The sequence below is a fragment of the Pinus tabuliformis genome, chromosome Q (genome assembly GCF_031772625.1).
Source record: "Pinus tabuliformis cultivar Carrire ecotype Pingquan chromosome Q, CPIR1, whole genome shotgun sequence".
Taxonomy (NCBI): domain Eukaryota; kingdom Viridiplantae; phylum Streptophyta; class Pinopsida; order Pinales; family Pinaceae; genus Pinus; species Pinus tabuliformis.
Window position 1 is genome coordinate 695,522,169 of NC_142296.1, and position 16,838 is coordinate 695,539,006.

General features: G+C 38.8%; 1 protein-coding gene across 1 annotated transcript; it reads left to right on the forward strand.

The window, feature by feature from the left end:
* The first annotated feature begins 15,063 nt into the window (after positions 1 to 15,063).
* Positions 15,064 to 16,634, forward strand: LOC149221440 (small heat shock protein, chloroplastic-like). The gene is made up of 3 exons (XM_089385111.1): positions 15,064 to 15,218; positions 15,367 to 15,663; positions 16,099 to 16,634. The coding sequence occupies exons 2-3, from the start codon at positions 15,387 to 15,389 to the stop codon at positions 16,539 to 16,541; spliced, it is 720 nt and encodes a 239-aa protein (XP_089241237.1). The 5' UTR covers positions 15,064 to 15,218; positions 15,367 to 15,386; the 3' UTR covers positions 16,542 to 16,634.
* Positions 16,635 to 16,838: the final 204 nt, after the last annotated feature.

Genomic DNA, 16,838 nt, shown 5'->3' on the forward strand with positions numbered 1-16,838 from the left:
ATTTTTGATTTTGTGAAAATATGGAACCTATGCAGCATGGAAAGGATGATCATATTTGGCATTTCCACAGTCAATCATGAAATATGACACCTAACGGTGTAGGAACCTAACAGTGGCTCCACTTGGGGATGGATTTTCCAGGTGAAAAGCCAAGAACAGTAGGTCAGATGGCCTTATTTTCAACTCTTGCTGCAATTTGAAATTTCCTTTTGCTATAAACAAACAAAACTGTATCTCTGTAACATATATGTTTTTTCCTATGATCTGATTTGAACAGAGTTACAGCTCTGTCTTTGACAGTTTGTCTGAGTGTTTAGTCATCATCTTTATAGCTCCCAAGTTTTCTTCTTGATTTCTTCTGATAAACTCAAAATATACACAAAAAGGTGGCACAATTGTTTGCTTTTTCCCTCAAAATTTGTTGCATCTTATTCCTTATCTTATTGCTGTAATAAACTGCTAAAATAGACACTATTTATGTACAAAATACAGTCCTATTATGTTAACAAAGAGGATCAAAATAATACTTGAGCATTCGCCCATTGACTGGCCCTTCCTCAGCTTCTGTACCATCCAAACTTCTCAAAAAATAGGTGTTATTTCCTTGTACAACCTGAATGACAAAAGGTCCTTTCCATAGGAAATCAAATTTGCCATGTTTTCCTTTGTCTTCCCTCCTAGAATCCCACTTCAGCACTTTTTCTCCTATGGAAAAATCCTCTGCCTTTGTCCTTTTGTCAAAAATCTTCTTCAATTTCTCTTGTAGAATCTGAGTTCTCTGATACACTTCTTCTCTAGTCTGTTGTAAGTGAATAGTTTGATTGATTCTTCTTTGAATATCATTGGGTTCTGCCTGTATTTCTTGCAGCAATTTTATCACAGGGATTCCCAAGGATGAAGGGAACACAGCCTCCATGCCATAAACCAACTCATATGGACTTGTTCCAATAGATCTTTTTGTAGTTAACCTGTCTGCCCACAGTGCATTAATAAGCTTTCTATGCCAATTCTTCTTATTTTCCTCCAATACTTTCTTTATGATGTTGATCAAGCTTTTATTGGATGATTCAGCTAGACCATTACCTTGAGGGTAATAGGCTGTGGAATGGCCTAAGGTAATGTGGTATTTGTGACAAAAATTGATCATTCTTTTGGATTTAAAGGCAACAACATTGTCTGTTATGATCTTTTCCGGACAGCCAAATCTAGATAGGATATTGGTTTCTAAGAATTGCATGATGATTGAGTCATTGGCTTGCCTACAAGGGATGGCCTCTATCCACTTGGTGAAGTAGTCCGTGGCAGTTAAAATCCACTTGTGTTGGCCAGAGGAGGAAGGGTGAATTTCTCCAATGAAATCTAAACCCCATTGTTGAAATGGTTTTTCATTGGAAATGGGTTTTAAGGGTAAAGGTAACATTTTTCTCTTACCTTCAAAGATTTGGCATTTATGACAAGAAACTACAATTTTTTTCACATCAGCAAACTGGGAGGGCCAATAAAAACCAGCTCTTAGAATTTTATCAGCTATTGACTTCCAATACAAATGTCCACCATAGTCCCCTGCATTAAATTCCTTGAGTACTTTATCAGTTTCATCCTGTGTTAGGCAATTCAGCAGAATAGCTTCATGATTTTTCCAAAATAAAACATTGTCTAGAATACAAAACTTTGAAGCTTTCATTTTCAAGAATCTCTTTTTAGTTCTGGATAACCCTGGAGGAGCTTGCAGGTTTAACAATACATGAATTATATCAGCCTACCAAGGTGATTGTAAGAAGGCTTGATTAATCTGTGGAGTCACCATCTCCCGTTCGTTATCCAGTTCATTGATGTCAAGGGCTTGAAAATTGGTTTCAGTCATTAACTTAGCTAATCCTTGTCCTTTTATCAGTTTTGCTGGCTTGATTTCAATGTCATATTCCAAAATGTTAGCTATCCATTTGCCTCTTTTTCCTTCAATTCCTTCTTGAGTCAGAATGTCTTTGACCACAACATTTGGGACATAGGCTATCACATGAGAGTACAGGATATAAACTATGAAATCCTTGATGGTTTTTACAAGGGCATAAGCTTGTTTTTCCATGATTTGATATTTAAGTGGTGCATCTCTAAGTGCTTTGTTGAAAAAAGCAATGGGCTTCTCACATCCTTGGTCATCTTTTTGTAATAGGACAGTAGCAATAGTATGCTCAGATGCAAAGGAAAAGATTATGAAGTCTCTATCAAACTTTGGGCTTGTGAGGACCGGTGTTTTAGTTAAAGCTATTTTGATATCCTCAAAGGCTTGTTTAGCTTCTATTGCCCATTTGACTTTAGAATCTTTCTTCAGCATGTTATTCAACAGTCTTATTAGTTCAGCCAAGTTGGGAATGAATCTTCTTAGGAAATTGATCTTTCCTAGGGAAGTTTGCAATTCTTTGATGTTCCTTGGGTGAGGCACTTGGAGGATAGCTTGTATTCTGTCTGGGTCTATTCTAATGCCATCCTTTGAAATTATGTGACCTAGGAGTTTGCCTTCTTCAAGGCCAAACAATGATTTCTTTGGGTTCAATGATATGCCATATTTTCTGCAAATTAGGAACACTTGTCTGAGATGTTCTAAATGTTCTTGATCTGATTTGGAAAAAGCAGTGAGGTCATCAAGATATATGACTAAAAAATCATGAATATCTTTTGCAAAGGCTATGTCCATTGCTCGTTGAAATGTGGCCCCTGCATTCTTAAGTCCAAAAGGCATTTTGACATATTTGAAAGTTCCCCAAGGTGTTGTAAAGGCAGTTTTGTCTTGATCATCTGGGTGAACTAGGATCTGATTAAATCCTGAGAATCCATCTAACAGTGACCTCTTTCTCAATGAGAGGAAGGAGGACTGGATTAACCCTTCTAATTTTTTGTTTAAAAGGTTTTTGATTTTCTTTTAAAGGTATTGTGTGTTGGATGACCGAAGTATCATAGGACTTGAGGTCCTCATAGCTCCATGCAAAGACATCTTGAAACTCTTTAAACAACTCAATGTATTTGAATTTTTGATTGGGAGGCAAGGCTTTGGACAATTTTACCATCTTAGGATTCTGTGCAGTTCCTATATTGCAGCCCTCAATTTCTGCGTTTAAAGGCTGCATTTTTGGTTTTCTTGGCATATCATTTGAATCAAAAATATCCTCCAAAGGAGTCAAGCCTGTGGGAAAAAAGTTATCTTTCAGCTTAATTACTTTAGCTTCTGCCTCAGCAATTTCATCAAGGTCCATTTGTTTCAGCTCTTGTAGATCTTTAGTAGTAAAGATTGTTTGGTGTAAAATGTGGTTTGCTGTTTCAGCTGATATATTTTTCTCAATTTTGTCTATCTGCTGTTGACCACAAATGATGCTTGTGTCTATGTTTGTCCTTGAGAATTCTTCTTTCAAAGTCAAGAAATTATTGATTTGGGTGTCATTTTCAAATACTTGCCAATTTTTTACATTATCTGGAACAGCAGGTCTATGTTTGATTTCAGTAGTGAAGTGGTGATTAGGCTCAAATGGCAGCTTGCAAGTGCTGGGAAAAGTTACCAAACTATGCGCATGTAAATTGTGGTTTCTTGGAATTTTAGTGAGCTGTGATTCTAAGAAGGTGTTGAGTATTTCAATTGCTGCTCCTCTGTAAGCTCTCAGCCTAAGATCATTAGTAACAAAGTTTCCCTTCATCTATTGAATGATCAAATCCAAGTCTCCTAGAATGGAAATCCTAGCTGCCCCTAGACTTTTAATCAGTTTGAGTCTTAGCAAAAGGGCCTCATATTCGGCCATATTGTTTGTACATCTGAAATTTAGCCTATATGCATGTCCTTGAGCATGGTCATTTTGCATGTTGTGTATCCAAATCCCTGCCCCTGCTCCTAACTTATTCACTGACCCATCAAACTCTATGTACCATAAGATTTCTTGATTATCACTGGCCTTAGGAGTTTTGGATACTGTTTTAATGGGCAGATTTGGATTTTGTAATTGATATGGTATGTCTTGTTCATTTGTTGCATCAATCACTTCAACAATTTTTTGATCTTGAGCACTAGATTGTTCATTTATGTTCTTTGTTTGTGCTGATTCTAGGAGTTTGACATTAGATTTGGGACACCTTTCAGCATTGTATAAGATGAATGAATCCATATCTGAATGCATGGAATAAATGGAGAAGTTTTGGGGATTCTCTTGACTGCTGACCACATATTTCATCAATGTTTCCCGGTATAATCTCTTTGGCTGGCCAAAGACTAAAATGGTGGCATAGGACATGTCTAGCTGCAAGGATCCTTGGAGTTTTGCACCCAAGATCTGGACAAAAGCATCCCATACTTTGGTGGTATATCAGCTACCACTACATCCATCAAAATAGTTTTGGCAGGGTACTGTACTAGAAATACACACAAATCTTTGATCAGACCCAGACACCTGACCTGGCTGGAATCAAATGAGAACAAGTCTTTGTATGGCCTTGTGATATCTAGGTCCAATCTTTCCATCACAGATTTCGGCATGAGATTATGGGAAGCTCCCGAATCAAACATTGCATTATGCAGCACTTTATCATGAATGTTTAAGCTTACATAGAATGGAGGAACTCCTCCATCTACTGTTTTACCATTTACCTCAGGACCAAAAATTAGCTCTGGTTGGTCATCTAAAACATTGACTGCATCTCTATTCTCTGATATTTGAAGTGACCTACTGATTTGTTCCTTATAAACCTCATGTTTAGCCAATTCAGACAGTGGAATGGCTATTTTTAACTTGCCTATTTCTGTTTCTAGGTTGAAAGGTTTTTCCAGCTGAATCTTTGTATTCCGGGCAGCAAGGTTTTCCTTTTCTACTGTGTTTTCAGTGGTTTTTTCTTCATCATGAGTGCTGTTATGACCTAAATCTACTTTGAAACTATTTTTAGGAGAGCTGTTTATATTTTCTTTTGAAGGAAAGGAGGTGGATGGCTGATTTTTGAGGGCTGCCAGTCTGTTATGTCCTCAACTGTGGGTTCTTTTGGATTGAGGTCTGTTTTAGTAGGGAGCTCCGTAAGGGCGACTTTATCCTTTGCTTTCTTAGGCTGTTTAGTATCTTTCAACTTGCTAGGTTCAAGCACATCTATTGTTCTGCTTCTTAATTTGTATTGTTTATGGACCTCATAGACCACTGCATCATATCCTTCTTTGAAATCAAATGATTCTCCGGACTTGGTTTGAAATTGGTTGAAAGCATGAGCCTCTTGATTATCTTGTGTTAAAAAGATTTGTTGTTCACTGTTCAAACCCATTAGGCTAATTTGAGTATCCTCTGTTGGCTCACTAGAGGTTGAGGCTTCGGCATAGTTCTCTTGAAACGGAGGTCTGATATTCTGATCAAGGGCAGGTTTCCCGGTGTTAGGATTTTGAATTTTTCTGAAGTTTGGATTTCTAACATTGTTACTTGGTTGACCCTCCCATGAAGATTTTCTCTCAATAGTTTCCACTCTATCACCCAGTCTATCCATGCCTTTGATGATTGCATCTAGTTTTTGTTCAAATGCAGAAGGCTCTTCTTTGAAGGTAGTCCTTCTTTCAGCTCTAGCTCAGGCTCTTTTAGAGATCAGATTGGCTTCTACACTAACAGCTATGCTCTGCATGTCTTCCAAGCTGGCAGGAGCTCTTTCCCTTAGCTGATATGCCATGTCAGAGTCAAATCCATCAGGGAATTTGATTAAGGCTAAGTCAGGGGGAGGTCTAAGGTTTTGGGGGATAGCATTGTATACGTTGTTGAATCTAGCACAATAGTCTTGGACAGTTTCTTGTGGGCCTCTTTTTAAACTGTCATATTCTGATAGGATATGCAATGGGTCCTTCTTCTTTTCCCATCTATTCACAAAGGTTTGGTACAGGGCATCCGGATCAGCAATTGTGTTTGCACCAAGTGCCCTAAACCAAGTCCTTACATCACCGGTTAAGCTTTGGACAAAAATTTTCATTCTGACATCATTGTCATCAATTTCATAGTTCTCAAAGTAGTCCATCATTTTCTTAGTATGTTGCTGGGCTGTGTAGGAGCCAGTACCATCAAAATAGGTGATTTTACTCTGATAATCTTGAGGCATAGCCCCTGGATTTGCAGGCAGCTACAAAGGAGCATATCAATTTGCCATATTTACAGGTATAAATGGGACAGCTGGAAGCACAGGGGTAACAGCTGAGATAAACGGAGTGAACGGAGGGGTGGAAGAAGTGTTTTGAAGTGATGATGGAGAACTAGAAGAAGCTGCAGCAACAGTAGGAAGGACTGCTGCCTTTCCAGGAGGAGACTGGGTAAGGTTTTGCTGAAGTTTATCAAGATTCAAATCAGCAGAATATTCTAGACTTTCTTGTCTTTTAAGGCTTTTAGAGATCAAGTTAAGATTTTCAAAAATAGCTGGAGGATTAGGATCTGGGTTTGATCTAGTGTAATGAGGTTTCTTCTTTGGAGCCAGCTTCTAAATCTGTTTTTGGTATTTTCTGGAAATGTTTAAAGGACACTGTTTTTGACAATAATTTTCTAGGAAAATATGAATCATAAAAGTCTTGGATTTTCCTAAAGATCTTTTGAAAATAAGAGGAAACTAATCAAATTTTTTGAGACAGTTGTATAAATCCTAATGCTAGACTGGAGATTGACTGAAGCAACTTTTATTTACTCCTGTAAATGCACAGCAAAAACAGTTTCAAAGGCTACCTGGCTAACTTCAGGCTCCATCTGTAGCTTTAGAAAATAGATAGTTGTAACAAACACAGTCATTCAATCCCCAGTGGAGTCGCCAATGATGTTATCACTTAGGTTGTCCCCTAGGAAAATTCTAAGGAGGGCATACGGCCGAGGTAACCACTAACCAGTCTTTCAGCTGCAGATTCTAGCCAATCTGCAACCAGAGGGGGCTCTCTCTTTGTGATTTAGCTTTGTTTTCCTATATGTTAGGCTAGTTATGAAGTACAAGTATTTGTTTGATGTTTGGAAGGTGACATTCAGTAGAACAGGGCTACAAGATAAGAGAAGTTCAGACCATTGGGTTAATGGAGTCAGTTGAAAATGAACCTCTAGGTATGGTTTCTCTGGGAAATGAGGACTACATATCAAGATAATTAAACATAGAACAATTTTCAAGTTGGAATAAGATGAAATGAAGTCAGGGAATGAAAGGCAATCAAGAATATTTCATTATGCTAACAGAGGGAAATGAGTAAATATTACCAAGGAGCAGTTAAGAATTCCTTAATTATATTTAGAGTGAAAGAACCAGGGAGACAGGAGCAGTTAAGAATTCCTGCCTATGCTAGTCCTGTAGAAAACATAAAAAATGACAGGAATTGAACACAGAGTACAACAAAGTAAATTCTGGGCTATTCTTTTTTCCTGTAATTTAGAGCATGATACTTAGATGATATATAAAACATAGAAACAGTAAAACATAGGTTAGAAAACTTATTGATCCGCGAGGTAATACAAAAATTCTGTAACATGTCCTTCTGTCATTAATTCCACAACCAGAAAATTCACCAGCAAAGCATTCCAGCAATCTTTATTCAAAAGGGTTCTCAAAATTACAGCGCAGGTCCAGAATGATATTCACCAACCAACAATAATACATACCTTGAGGAGGTATTTATAAAAGAATAGTTACAAAATATCTCATAGGGAAAATATCCAGCAATAAATTTATCCATGTACTTCTTCAAAGGCAATAAATGATATTGAAAAGAGATCGTAATCAATGCAGAAGTAACTTACGTTGTGCTGGCTGCCTTAGGTGGTCTGATATATTTGACTTTTGGACTTAATAAGTCGACTGGCAGCTGTTTCTTTATCCCGCGTTCCTGCGTTGCTGTCCCGACCTTGTCATCTGTGCCCGATTCCCCTTTAATGTGTTTTGGCGTGAGACTCCTTCCTTGCTGTTGTCATATTTATGATATGTGGCACGCGCATTAAATTTGATTAGATGCAGACAATCAAAAAGAATTAGCGCCAACACTACCTTGGTGGTAAAACCTCCAACATGCCCTGCCACCATTGATCTGTTGGGAACTGGTGTCTTTGTAGTTTTATTAATGTTTCATCAGCTTCAGTATACCTGTAGTAATTGGGTTGGATTTCAAAAAGATGTGTTATCTCATGCTTGATAAAGAATAGATTTTCCAATTTGTCATATAATCTCTGTCCAGAGGGAGGTACTGTGTCTTCTGAAATGCTTGATGATGTTGTAATTTGATTGGTAACATAGGTATTTACCCTGTGAGCATACTGTTCATGTGTCAATAGTCTCCGATTGCTGGTCAATAAGCTGGGTAACCCTTTGCTATGCAAGACTGCAAACTTTTCTGTAAAGGCATTTATCTCTGTCTGCATTTCTTGGCACTTTCTTTCCAGATTTTGTACAAAATTCCTCATGGTCAGCACCTTTTTCACTGTCAAAATTGTACCTGTTCTATCCTGAATATCTAGAGCTGCTAGCTGCTCTCTGGTATGAGTATTCAAAAAATGAATTAGTTTATTGGCCTGTTCAGGCTTGTTTGCTAATAATGCTTTGGAATTTTGAGTCTCAACTTGAGCTATCTCTATCAATTCAATCTGGTCATGGATAGTTTGTATTGATGTCCATTGATTAGTGATGGACTGGCCAATTTTAGTCCACAAAATTGTTTTGATTTCTGCCAGAGTTTTGTGAAGAGTAAGGTCCTTCTCCAAGGATTTTACCTTATTTTCTAGGGCCTTTACTTCTCTTGTTTTCTCAGCCACAGTTATTTTTGATTTATCATAATTCACCTCTATCTTGGCCAGTTTTTCTTTGGCTTCCTTTAGCTCTGCCATTTGGAGTTCTAAAGCCTTTATTTCCTTCATCATCTCTTCCATGCTCAGGCTGGCATCTGGTACTGTTGTTGTTGTTGTTGTTGCTGAGGTACCTGCTATTGATTCTGGGACAGCGGAAGGGACTGCTGCTGTAGTTGTTGGAGGAGCTGTTGTGACAATTGGAGCCATTTGAGATGGCTGAGAGGCCAACTCTCCCTGTTTTCCTTGTAGTGCTTCCTCCAATGCCTTCTCTGTTTCTGCCAGTCTTTCATTCATCCTCATTAGAAAACTCACCACGTCCTCCTCTTCTTTCTGCTGTGCAACTTCTGTGGTTTGAGGGTGCATGGTAATTGGCAGCTTGAGCTACTTCCTGAGGGCTGTAATATCTTCTTCTTTCTTATTTATTAACGCATGTATGCCCTTGGGATCCTTGGGATTATGCCCTAGCTCAATGATAATTTCCTCCAAGGATTTGATTCTATTATCCTTGGCTAATGAGGAGGCCTTCTCCAACTCTAATTGGGCAGAGGTATTGTGCAATGAATTCTGCAGTTTGTGAGCTAATAATGCCTTGTCTGCCAAGGTGGAGTACACCATTTCGCCGGTTTGTTTATGTAATTCAATCTGGTCCATTGGATGGATGTATTTAGAGAGGACTTCCAGATTGGTCCTGATATAATCAGCAGCTGACTGTGGCTGCTGCATTGTGGGCCTGAAGTGACTAAGGGTCATCTTCCCTTCTTGAATATCATAGGCTGCCATTAGCCTTTGTTGATTTGTAGGAGCCGTTCTCAGCAATTGGTTATAAAGTTGGATCCTTATTGGGTCATTTCTAGCCTTTATTTCAGTAAAGGCTTTCTTGATATCCGAGCCTTGCTTGCTTTGTTGCCTGGTGGATGTAACCTCCACACCATGCTGCCTCTCTTGCTCTTGTTGATAGGAGCTAGTTGATGTTTCTAGAATTGGAGGAATCTGCTGTTCAGTTGTTCCTTCACCCCTTAGGTTGCCTGCTGTCTCTTCCGCTAGTTCCTCTTCAAAGTAAGGATTCAACCTTTGCCTCTTTTCCCCTTGCTGTTCTGCTGATCCACCTAGAGGTGTGTCTTCTTGGTTGTCTCTTTTCTTGGCTCTTTCCTCATTGAGAGGAGTTTGTAACACAGGAATTTCAGGTACCATTGTTTGTGTTGAAGGACCTTGCCCTTGACTTTGCTCCTTTGCTGTATCTAGCCGGTCTGCCATTATATCTTGCTGTTCTGAATGTTGTACTTCCTCGCCTTTGGATGTCCCTGCAGGAGGAGTACTCTCTTGGGTAGTTGTTGTGAAGTTGTGGCAAGATGATGTATGTGCCCGCTCCAATGTGTTGAGGCATGTGTGAAAGGGACCTGTCCAAAAGAGTCTAGGTCAAGTGTTTTTGTCAAGCTCTTTCATGCTTTTTCTAATTTCTCTGTTTCAGGTAAGTTCTTCAACTAGTGTGCCTTCTACCCATTCCTGTTGATTAGCATATTGTTCAATTTCAGGGATTTTGTGGTGCACATATCCTGTAAGCTTGTTTTTTACTCTCTTCTAAAACTTATGAAATGTTGTTCAGGGTCATATGGTGACCAATGAAAACTTTGTTTCAGCATAAGTTGATCTCTTAATATCTTATTGATCTGCTTCTCCAGGATTTTTCCCCTTTTATTGAAGATAAAGGGGCCCAATTGATGTCTTATCTTGAGCTGTGCCTTTTTCCTAGCACCATAGAAAGAGAGTCAAATCTGAACTACTAAATTTCCGTAGTTATTCAGGGCAAAGAGTCGCATAGGGACATACTTTGGCAGCTTGTAGGGAGTTAATTCACAGCCATAAATCTTGATCACTGTGTGGTTTTGGTAAAAATACCAGTCACCAATACTGTATTCCTTCGAGAGATGTAAAATTTTCTGCATTTCAGCAGAGAGCCTGGCAGGAGGAGTTGTTATCAACAAAGAAGTGGCTGGATATATGAACAGGTCAATGAACTCACAATATGTATAAGGGGAGTTGTGGACCTCATGGAACACTGAGGTCCAGAAAATTACAGACCTCCTTTCACCTTTGAGGTCTAATCTTTTAAGAGGAATTTGGAAACTATCAGGTTGATAGTACAACAGCAAATGATATATGTAGGATGTGTATTTGAACACTCTTTCTCTCTCTCTCAGTTCATGAATTGCTCATGATTTTATTTGCTATGAAGGTGGCATAATCATACTTGATAGCAGGGGGCTGTCCTGGAGTGAATATGGACATCAATACTAAAACATTTTCATCAACATCACTCACTGGTTTTGAATCCTAAAATGTAGGATATCATGTCTACAATGAGTCTCCTGCCTCATTGAACCAAATTTGGGAGATAAGGAGGAGGTGTTGGGGCTGGCAATTGGTTTCATAAACAACTGAGCAATTCTGGTTATCTCTGAACTGGGCAGTTTTGGCACCTTGGTCAAGCAAGAATTCATGGAGAAGAAGAGCCAGAGGCTGAGTTGGCTTGAAGTTCAACATCTCATTTATGGATTGAGGAGTAATATAGAAGAGTACAGTCCCAGATGGATCCATAACTGCTCTTTGTGTGGTTTCATAAATTTGCACAGCATAAATGGATGAAATCAGGGAGCACATCACTGAAGGGAGGTAATAGATAGGCATGTTGGACTCCCAAATTCCCAAGACATCAGTGCTGCTTCTGTAGCTATTTCTTCTAATTTCACAAAAGGCTTACAGGTGAGGTTTGTAACCCATCATATCCTTAATTTGGAAGTCTGTTAGCAAAGGGTATCCATTCCAATTCCTTTATATGGGGCATTCAAGGGGGGAACACATTCAAGGGCCACTGGGAGCTTCCATGCTTCACTGTCTGTGTTTATAATTGGAATTTGGGTCTGTGTAACAACAGAAAACAGAGCACTAGCACTGAGGTTTGTCTCAGGAAATTTGCAAACTGAGTTTTATATAGAAATGGCCTCACTAGGTAAAATTCATAGAAAAGACAAAATCAACAGAGTTTAATTGGGAAGCTGGATAAAACAGTGGAAATGGTGCTCTTTTTGCAAGTGATTTTGACAAATTTAACTCAATATTTGGGCACTTTTGGAGATTTTGCCGACGGAAATGGACTTGAATTTTAGTTTAATGGGAAATTTGTAGAGGAGAACAGAATTCGCAAGTTTTCTTTGGAAAAATGGGTCAAAAAGTGACTTAAAATGCAGAGATTTGTAGGCAGGAGCGCATTTTAACTCGAATTTTAGTTCTTCGGGTGATTTTAATAGAGAAACTCAGAAAAACAGGGTTTACGAGCGAATATCGGGTAAATACCTATTTTACAGGCGCCTGGTGCGAAATGCAGGTTGAAGACTGAGCTGAGGGGCCGAGCTGCGGAGTGAATTCCTCTGGGTGGCGGACTGTGCAGAGAAAATGTCGTTTTGGACGTCATAAACCATGCAAAGCTCGTGCAAGAAAAACAAAGAGAAATGGACAAAAATGTCGTTAAAATGACTTTTTAACAAAAAATTTGATTTTGGCGGGTTATTGGCGCGCTTTGGTCGGGTGACGTCAGCATGACGTCATCTTTGTCGGGTAGCGGGGGGTACAGAAGGTGACTTGGGGCTGACGTGGCGGACACGGCAGACAGAATGGTGACGAGGTGGCAGCTGACGTGGTGGACGACGTCAGCAGCGGTAAGCGGGAGCGGTTTATGGTTTCATCGCACCGCTTTATGTACGGCGGCGGTTTTGGACCAAACAGACGTGATAAACTGTGGGAGCGACACGCGTCCCACAGTATGGCGGGAAAACCGCTTTTTATCGCGTGCTATCGTCTCCGGTCATCGGGGCGCCTCCGATATTGATCAGAGCCGTCCGATTTGCGGGATCGGATCCGACAGTTGACAGAGGGGTAAGTTGGCGGAGGGGTACAACACAGGACCCACACATTATTTTAATGTTTTTTAATGTTTGCGGGGTATAAACCTTGGTTAACAGGAGTTTATGGACGCGGTTGTTTATTTAACGAGTGTTAAATAAACTCCAATGGTTTTGAATGCGGAGGGCTATTATAAGGTTTCTGCCAAACCTTTTAATTCCCGAAAACTTTGATATATGGCTATACTTGCCAAGGGTCGGGGTATTATAGAATTTAGGGGTTTTGTATGTATTTTTACATAGTATGGGAGGGGAAAGCTTTAGATAGGAGCTATATAATAGAGTTAGGGTATTAGTATGGTTTTGTAGATAGAAAACGCTAAGTTTATAAAGTAATAACTTAGGTTTTTAGGGAAATGAAAGGGAAATGGAGTGATTATTTTACACAAGAAATGTGGCTTATTTTGGCTAAGTAAACACAAAGTTTCACTTAGTATTTCTTATAAAATGAGATGAACTAGGACCATTGAGCAAATCCCAAGGTCCTTGAAGGGATGTTAATAAAAGTTCTTGGGGAAATGAGAGGGGAAGTTAGTCATGCTCCACCTGAACTATAGTCACTTTGCCAAGATGTTTGTGATACTCATGAGATAGATTATATTTAACAGGACAAAACTGATCACCAACCTGCTTCTGCAACACCAGAATTACCTACCCATTCTGCTACACCTAACATTTTTTCTTCATCTTGTTTGGGTGCATTTGAACTAGCAAACCCTGATTCTCTTCTTTTCTTTTAACTGCCCTCCTATCTAAGTCTGCCCTTATTTCTTCCAAGGGCTCAGATTTAGCTGTTGAGACCCTTTGCTTCTCTACCTAGTTGTTTGTCTACCAAGCTTGAACTGTTTGAATAGACCTTATTCTCTAATGCTAAAACAAGAAATTTAAACATGGACTGGCCAAGATTGAGCTGTTGGGCCATCCATCAAGTGTGACAGAAGTCAGTGATTGCACATTCAGAACTTTTTTGCAAAAAGTAGTACAGTAGTGGCATTTTGACTAGCCACTTTCCTGGTCTTTTCTTTGGGGTTCATTTTCTTTCTTTCTTGACCAATTCATTTTTCTTGCCCTTTTATTTTTCTTTTAGGGCATACCCTCTTTACATTTTTAAAATTTTTGATTTTGTGAAAATATGGAACCTTTGCAGCATGGAAAGGATGATCATATGTGGCATTTCCACAGTGAATCATGAAATATGACACCTATTGGTATAGGAACCTAACAGAAAAACCATGGGAGATGAAAAGATCCCTAAAATCTAAGATTCCGCATTCTTAATTAAAGTTCTAAAAAAAATCACATCCCTTTTAATGAAAAAAATCAAAACCCAGAACATAGAAAAAAAAGATAGCATTAAACCTTTTGCCAAATAACTAAAAAAAACTCTAAACCTCATAATATTTAATAAAGGAAAAACATTACCTGAAAAAGAATCTGCTTTATTTGTACACTTTGCTAAAATTTATTCTTATAATAAGAAAGCAATAAAACAAGTTACAAAAGGTCTTAATTCTTTTGATAAAGGAAGATTGGTTATATCCATTGTAATTTAAACGATAATATTTGCTACGCTACAATCATTTTATAATATAAATTACGTAATACTACTCATTTAACGGATAATATTTACTATGCAACAATCATTTTTATAATATAAATCACATAATACTAATTCAAAAAACACGATTCTCATCACAAAAATGCAAGTAACAAATTTGTACCATGATATTGAGGTTGGCTTGATTTAAGTACTCAATCTTGGCCCATGAACCGAAGTTTTGCTTTCGAGGGCCCTGAATGTATAGCGATCCCACAAAGACGGTGGCAGATAAGTTGGCCTCACCCTTGTCAAATAAATAATACAGTGAAATGTAGCTTAATGGTAAATTTTGTTGGGTGAGACTAGCTAGTGTATTGGGTATATGGTTTGTTATGATGTTGATTTAAGGAGTAGATTTTTTATTTCGGAAATTTTTTTGCTAAATCATAAAATTTGATATATTTGATTTGCAGGTTGTTAAATATACTTTTAGTGTGTATGTCTGATTTGCAAATTACTGAATATACTCTTAATCTTATAAAACAATCACAAAATACAAATTGCTAAATATACTCTTAATGGTGTTATAAAATAGCCACAAAAATTAATCCTGGACTTCCCCTATATTAATCCAAAAAATTACCGATTCGTGGTTAAGGAAAAAAACAAAAAAATTATTAATTCGTGGCAAATATCGAGAGAACTCTAGAGCTTATTCCTAGCGACATCTAGTGAAGTCTCGAGTTTATTCCCGTGAGGAGACTCTCGGGGTTCTTCTGGAAATCTCCCTACGATACCTTCCCTCTCTATATAGCGCATTGACACCCGACACTTTTACACAGACATTTCTGGTTTTCAGAATTTAGTGTATTCGTATTGGCGGCATTGCCCAGCTTTCATCTCTTGACAACTGTGAAGCTTTCAAAGGTAGGCTACTGTGTCTTAACATCTGCTACTTCCATGGATTTCGAAGAAAATTACTGCAATTCTGCGATTGCGAATTATGTGCGAAGCTATTTTTAGGAAAATGTGTGGGCTTTGTATCAATTTGTGTTTTCATTCTGTATTTCGACAGGTTCGGTTCTGTAAATAGTGATGGCCTGCACTCTTTCTAGTTTGTACATTCCGGCAACTGCTTCTACCTGTTCGATTCCTAGAGCCAGGAGAAATGGAGCTTTCGTTCCCTCTGGTAACCGGCTGAAGTCTAAAGTGAGTTTCAGTGATTCTTTTAATCAGCGGCGTGCAAAAGCGGCTGTTGTGAGAGCGGAAAACAGCCAGGAAGGCGCCATAGACGTGCAAAATACTAGCACCAAAAATGTTGCGGAACAGAGGCCTAGGGCCGTGGAAAGGGCGACAGAGATTTCGCCGTTCGGTAAGTTTATTAATCCTAAAATTTGAAGGTTTTTTTAACTTTATTCTCCAATTGAATGTCCGTAATGTGGTAAGGATGTGTTGATATTTGTCCTTAATTCGGCAGGGATTTGTGAAGTTTGTCCCTAATTTGGTAGGGATTTGTGAAATTTGTCCCTAATTTGATAAGGATTTGTGAAGATTGCTTTGAATAGCAAGTTTGAGCTGTGAATTTTATAAATTCTATAACTGTGGAGTGTCCATAATTCGAAAATTTTCAAATGGCAAACTTTAAATAATAAGATCCTGCCAAAATTTACTGCAAAAACTCCCAAACCTAGGATAGTTAGAAAACGCCCAAATCTTTCATGCTAATTTAAGCCTGAGCTTTAACTATGCGTACAGTTTAGTCTGGCTTCTGACTGATGGATCGGGAACATTTTGGGGGGTTTGACAGGTCTTGTGGACCCATTTTCGCCCATGAGGACGATGAGGCAGATGCTTGACACGATGGACGAGCTTTTCGACGACGCTTTTATGTTTCCCTCTACTTCGCGGGGAGTATCCAGAGACAACAGATTGTCGGTTCGAACCCCGTGGGACATGATGGAAAACGAGACTGAACTCAAAATGAGGTTCGACATGCCGGGACTGTCAAAGGAGGAGGTGAAGGTCTCTGTGGAGGATGGTGTTCTGGTGATCAAAGGAAGCCACAAAAAAGAGGAAGGCGATAACGATTCTTGGTCGGCAAGAAGTTACAGCAGCTATAATACTCGGCTGGCGTTGCCTGAAAACTGTGAGATGGACAAAATAAAGGCGGAATTGAAAAACGGTGTACTCAACATCACCATCCCCAAAGGCAAGGTAGAAACCAAGGTGATGGATATTAATATTGAGTGAGAGGAAGTTAAGTCCCTATTAATGGGGATGAATCCTTTCGATGTAATGCGGCCTCTGTTTGGCTTATGAATGAGTATGAGGGTTTGGTAATTACTTGCAGCGGATGATAAAATGTACAGCTAAAACGCATTTATTTGCGCTTTCTGTTTTAAATACTTGTGAATAAAAAATTGCGGACCTCTATTAAAATTCTAGTGCATATCTTGCACTAACTGTATCACTCTGAAGTAAGACATGATCACAAGAAAATTATAAAGGTTAATTTTGTACGGCTGAATCTGTTCATGGTCCTTTCTG

Coding starts and splice junctions, on each gene's coding strand:
- LOC149221440 (XM_089385111.1), top strand. CDS start 15,387: ATGGCCTGCACTCTTTCTAGTTTGTACATTCCGGCAACTGCTTCTACC. Junction 15,664..16,098: donor GACAGAGATTTCGCCGTTCG/GTAAGTTTATTA, acceptor GGGGTTTGACAG/GTCTTGTGGACCCATTTTCG.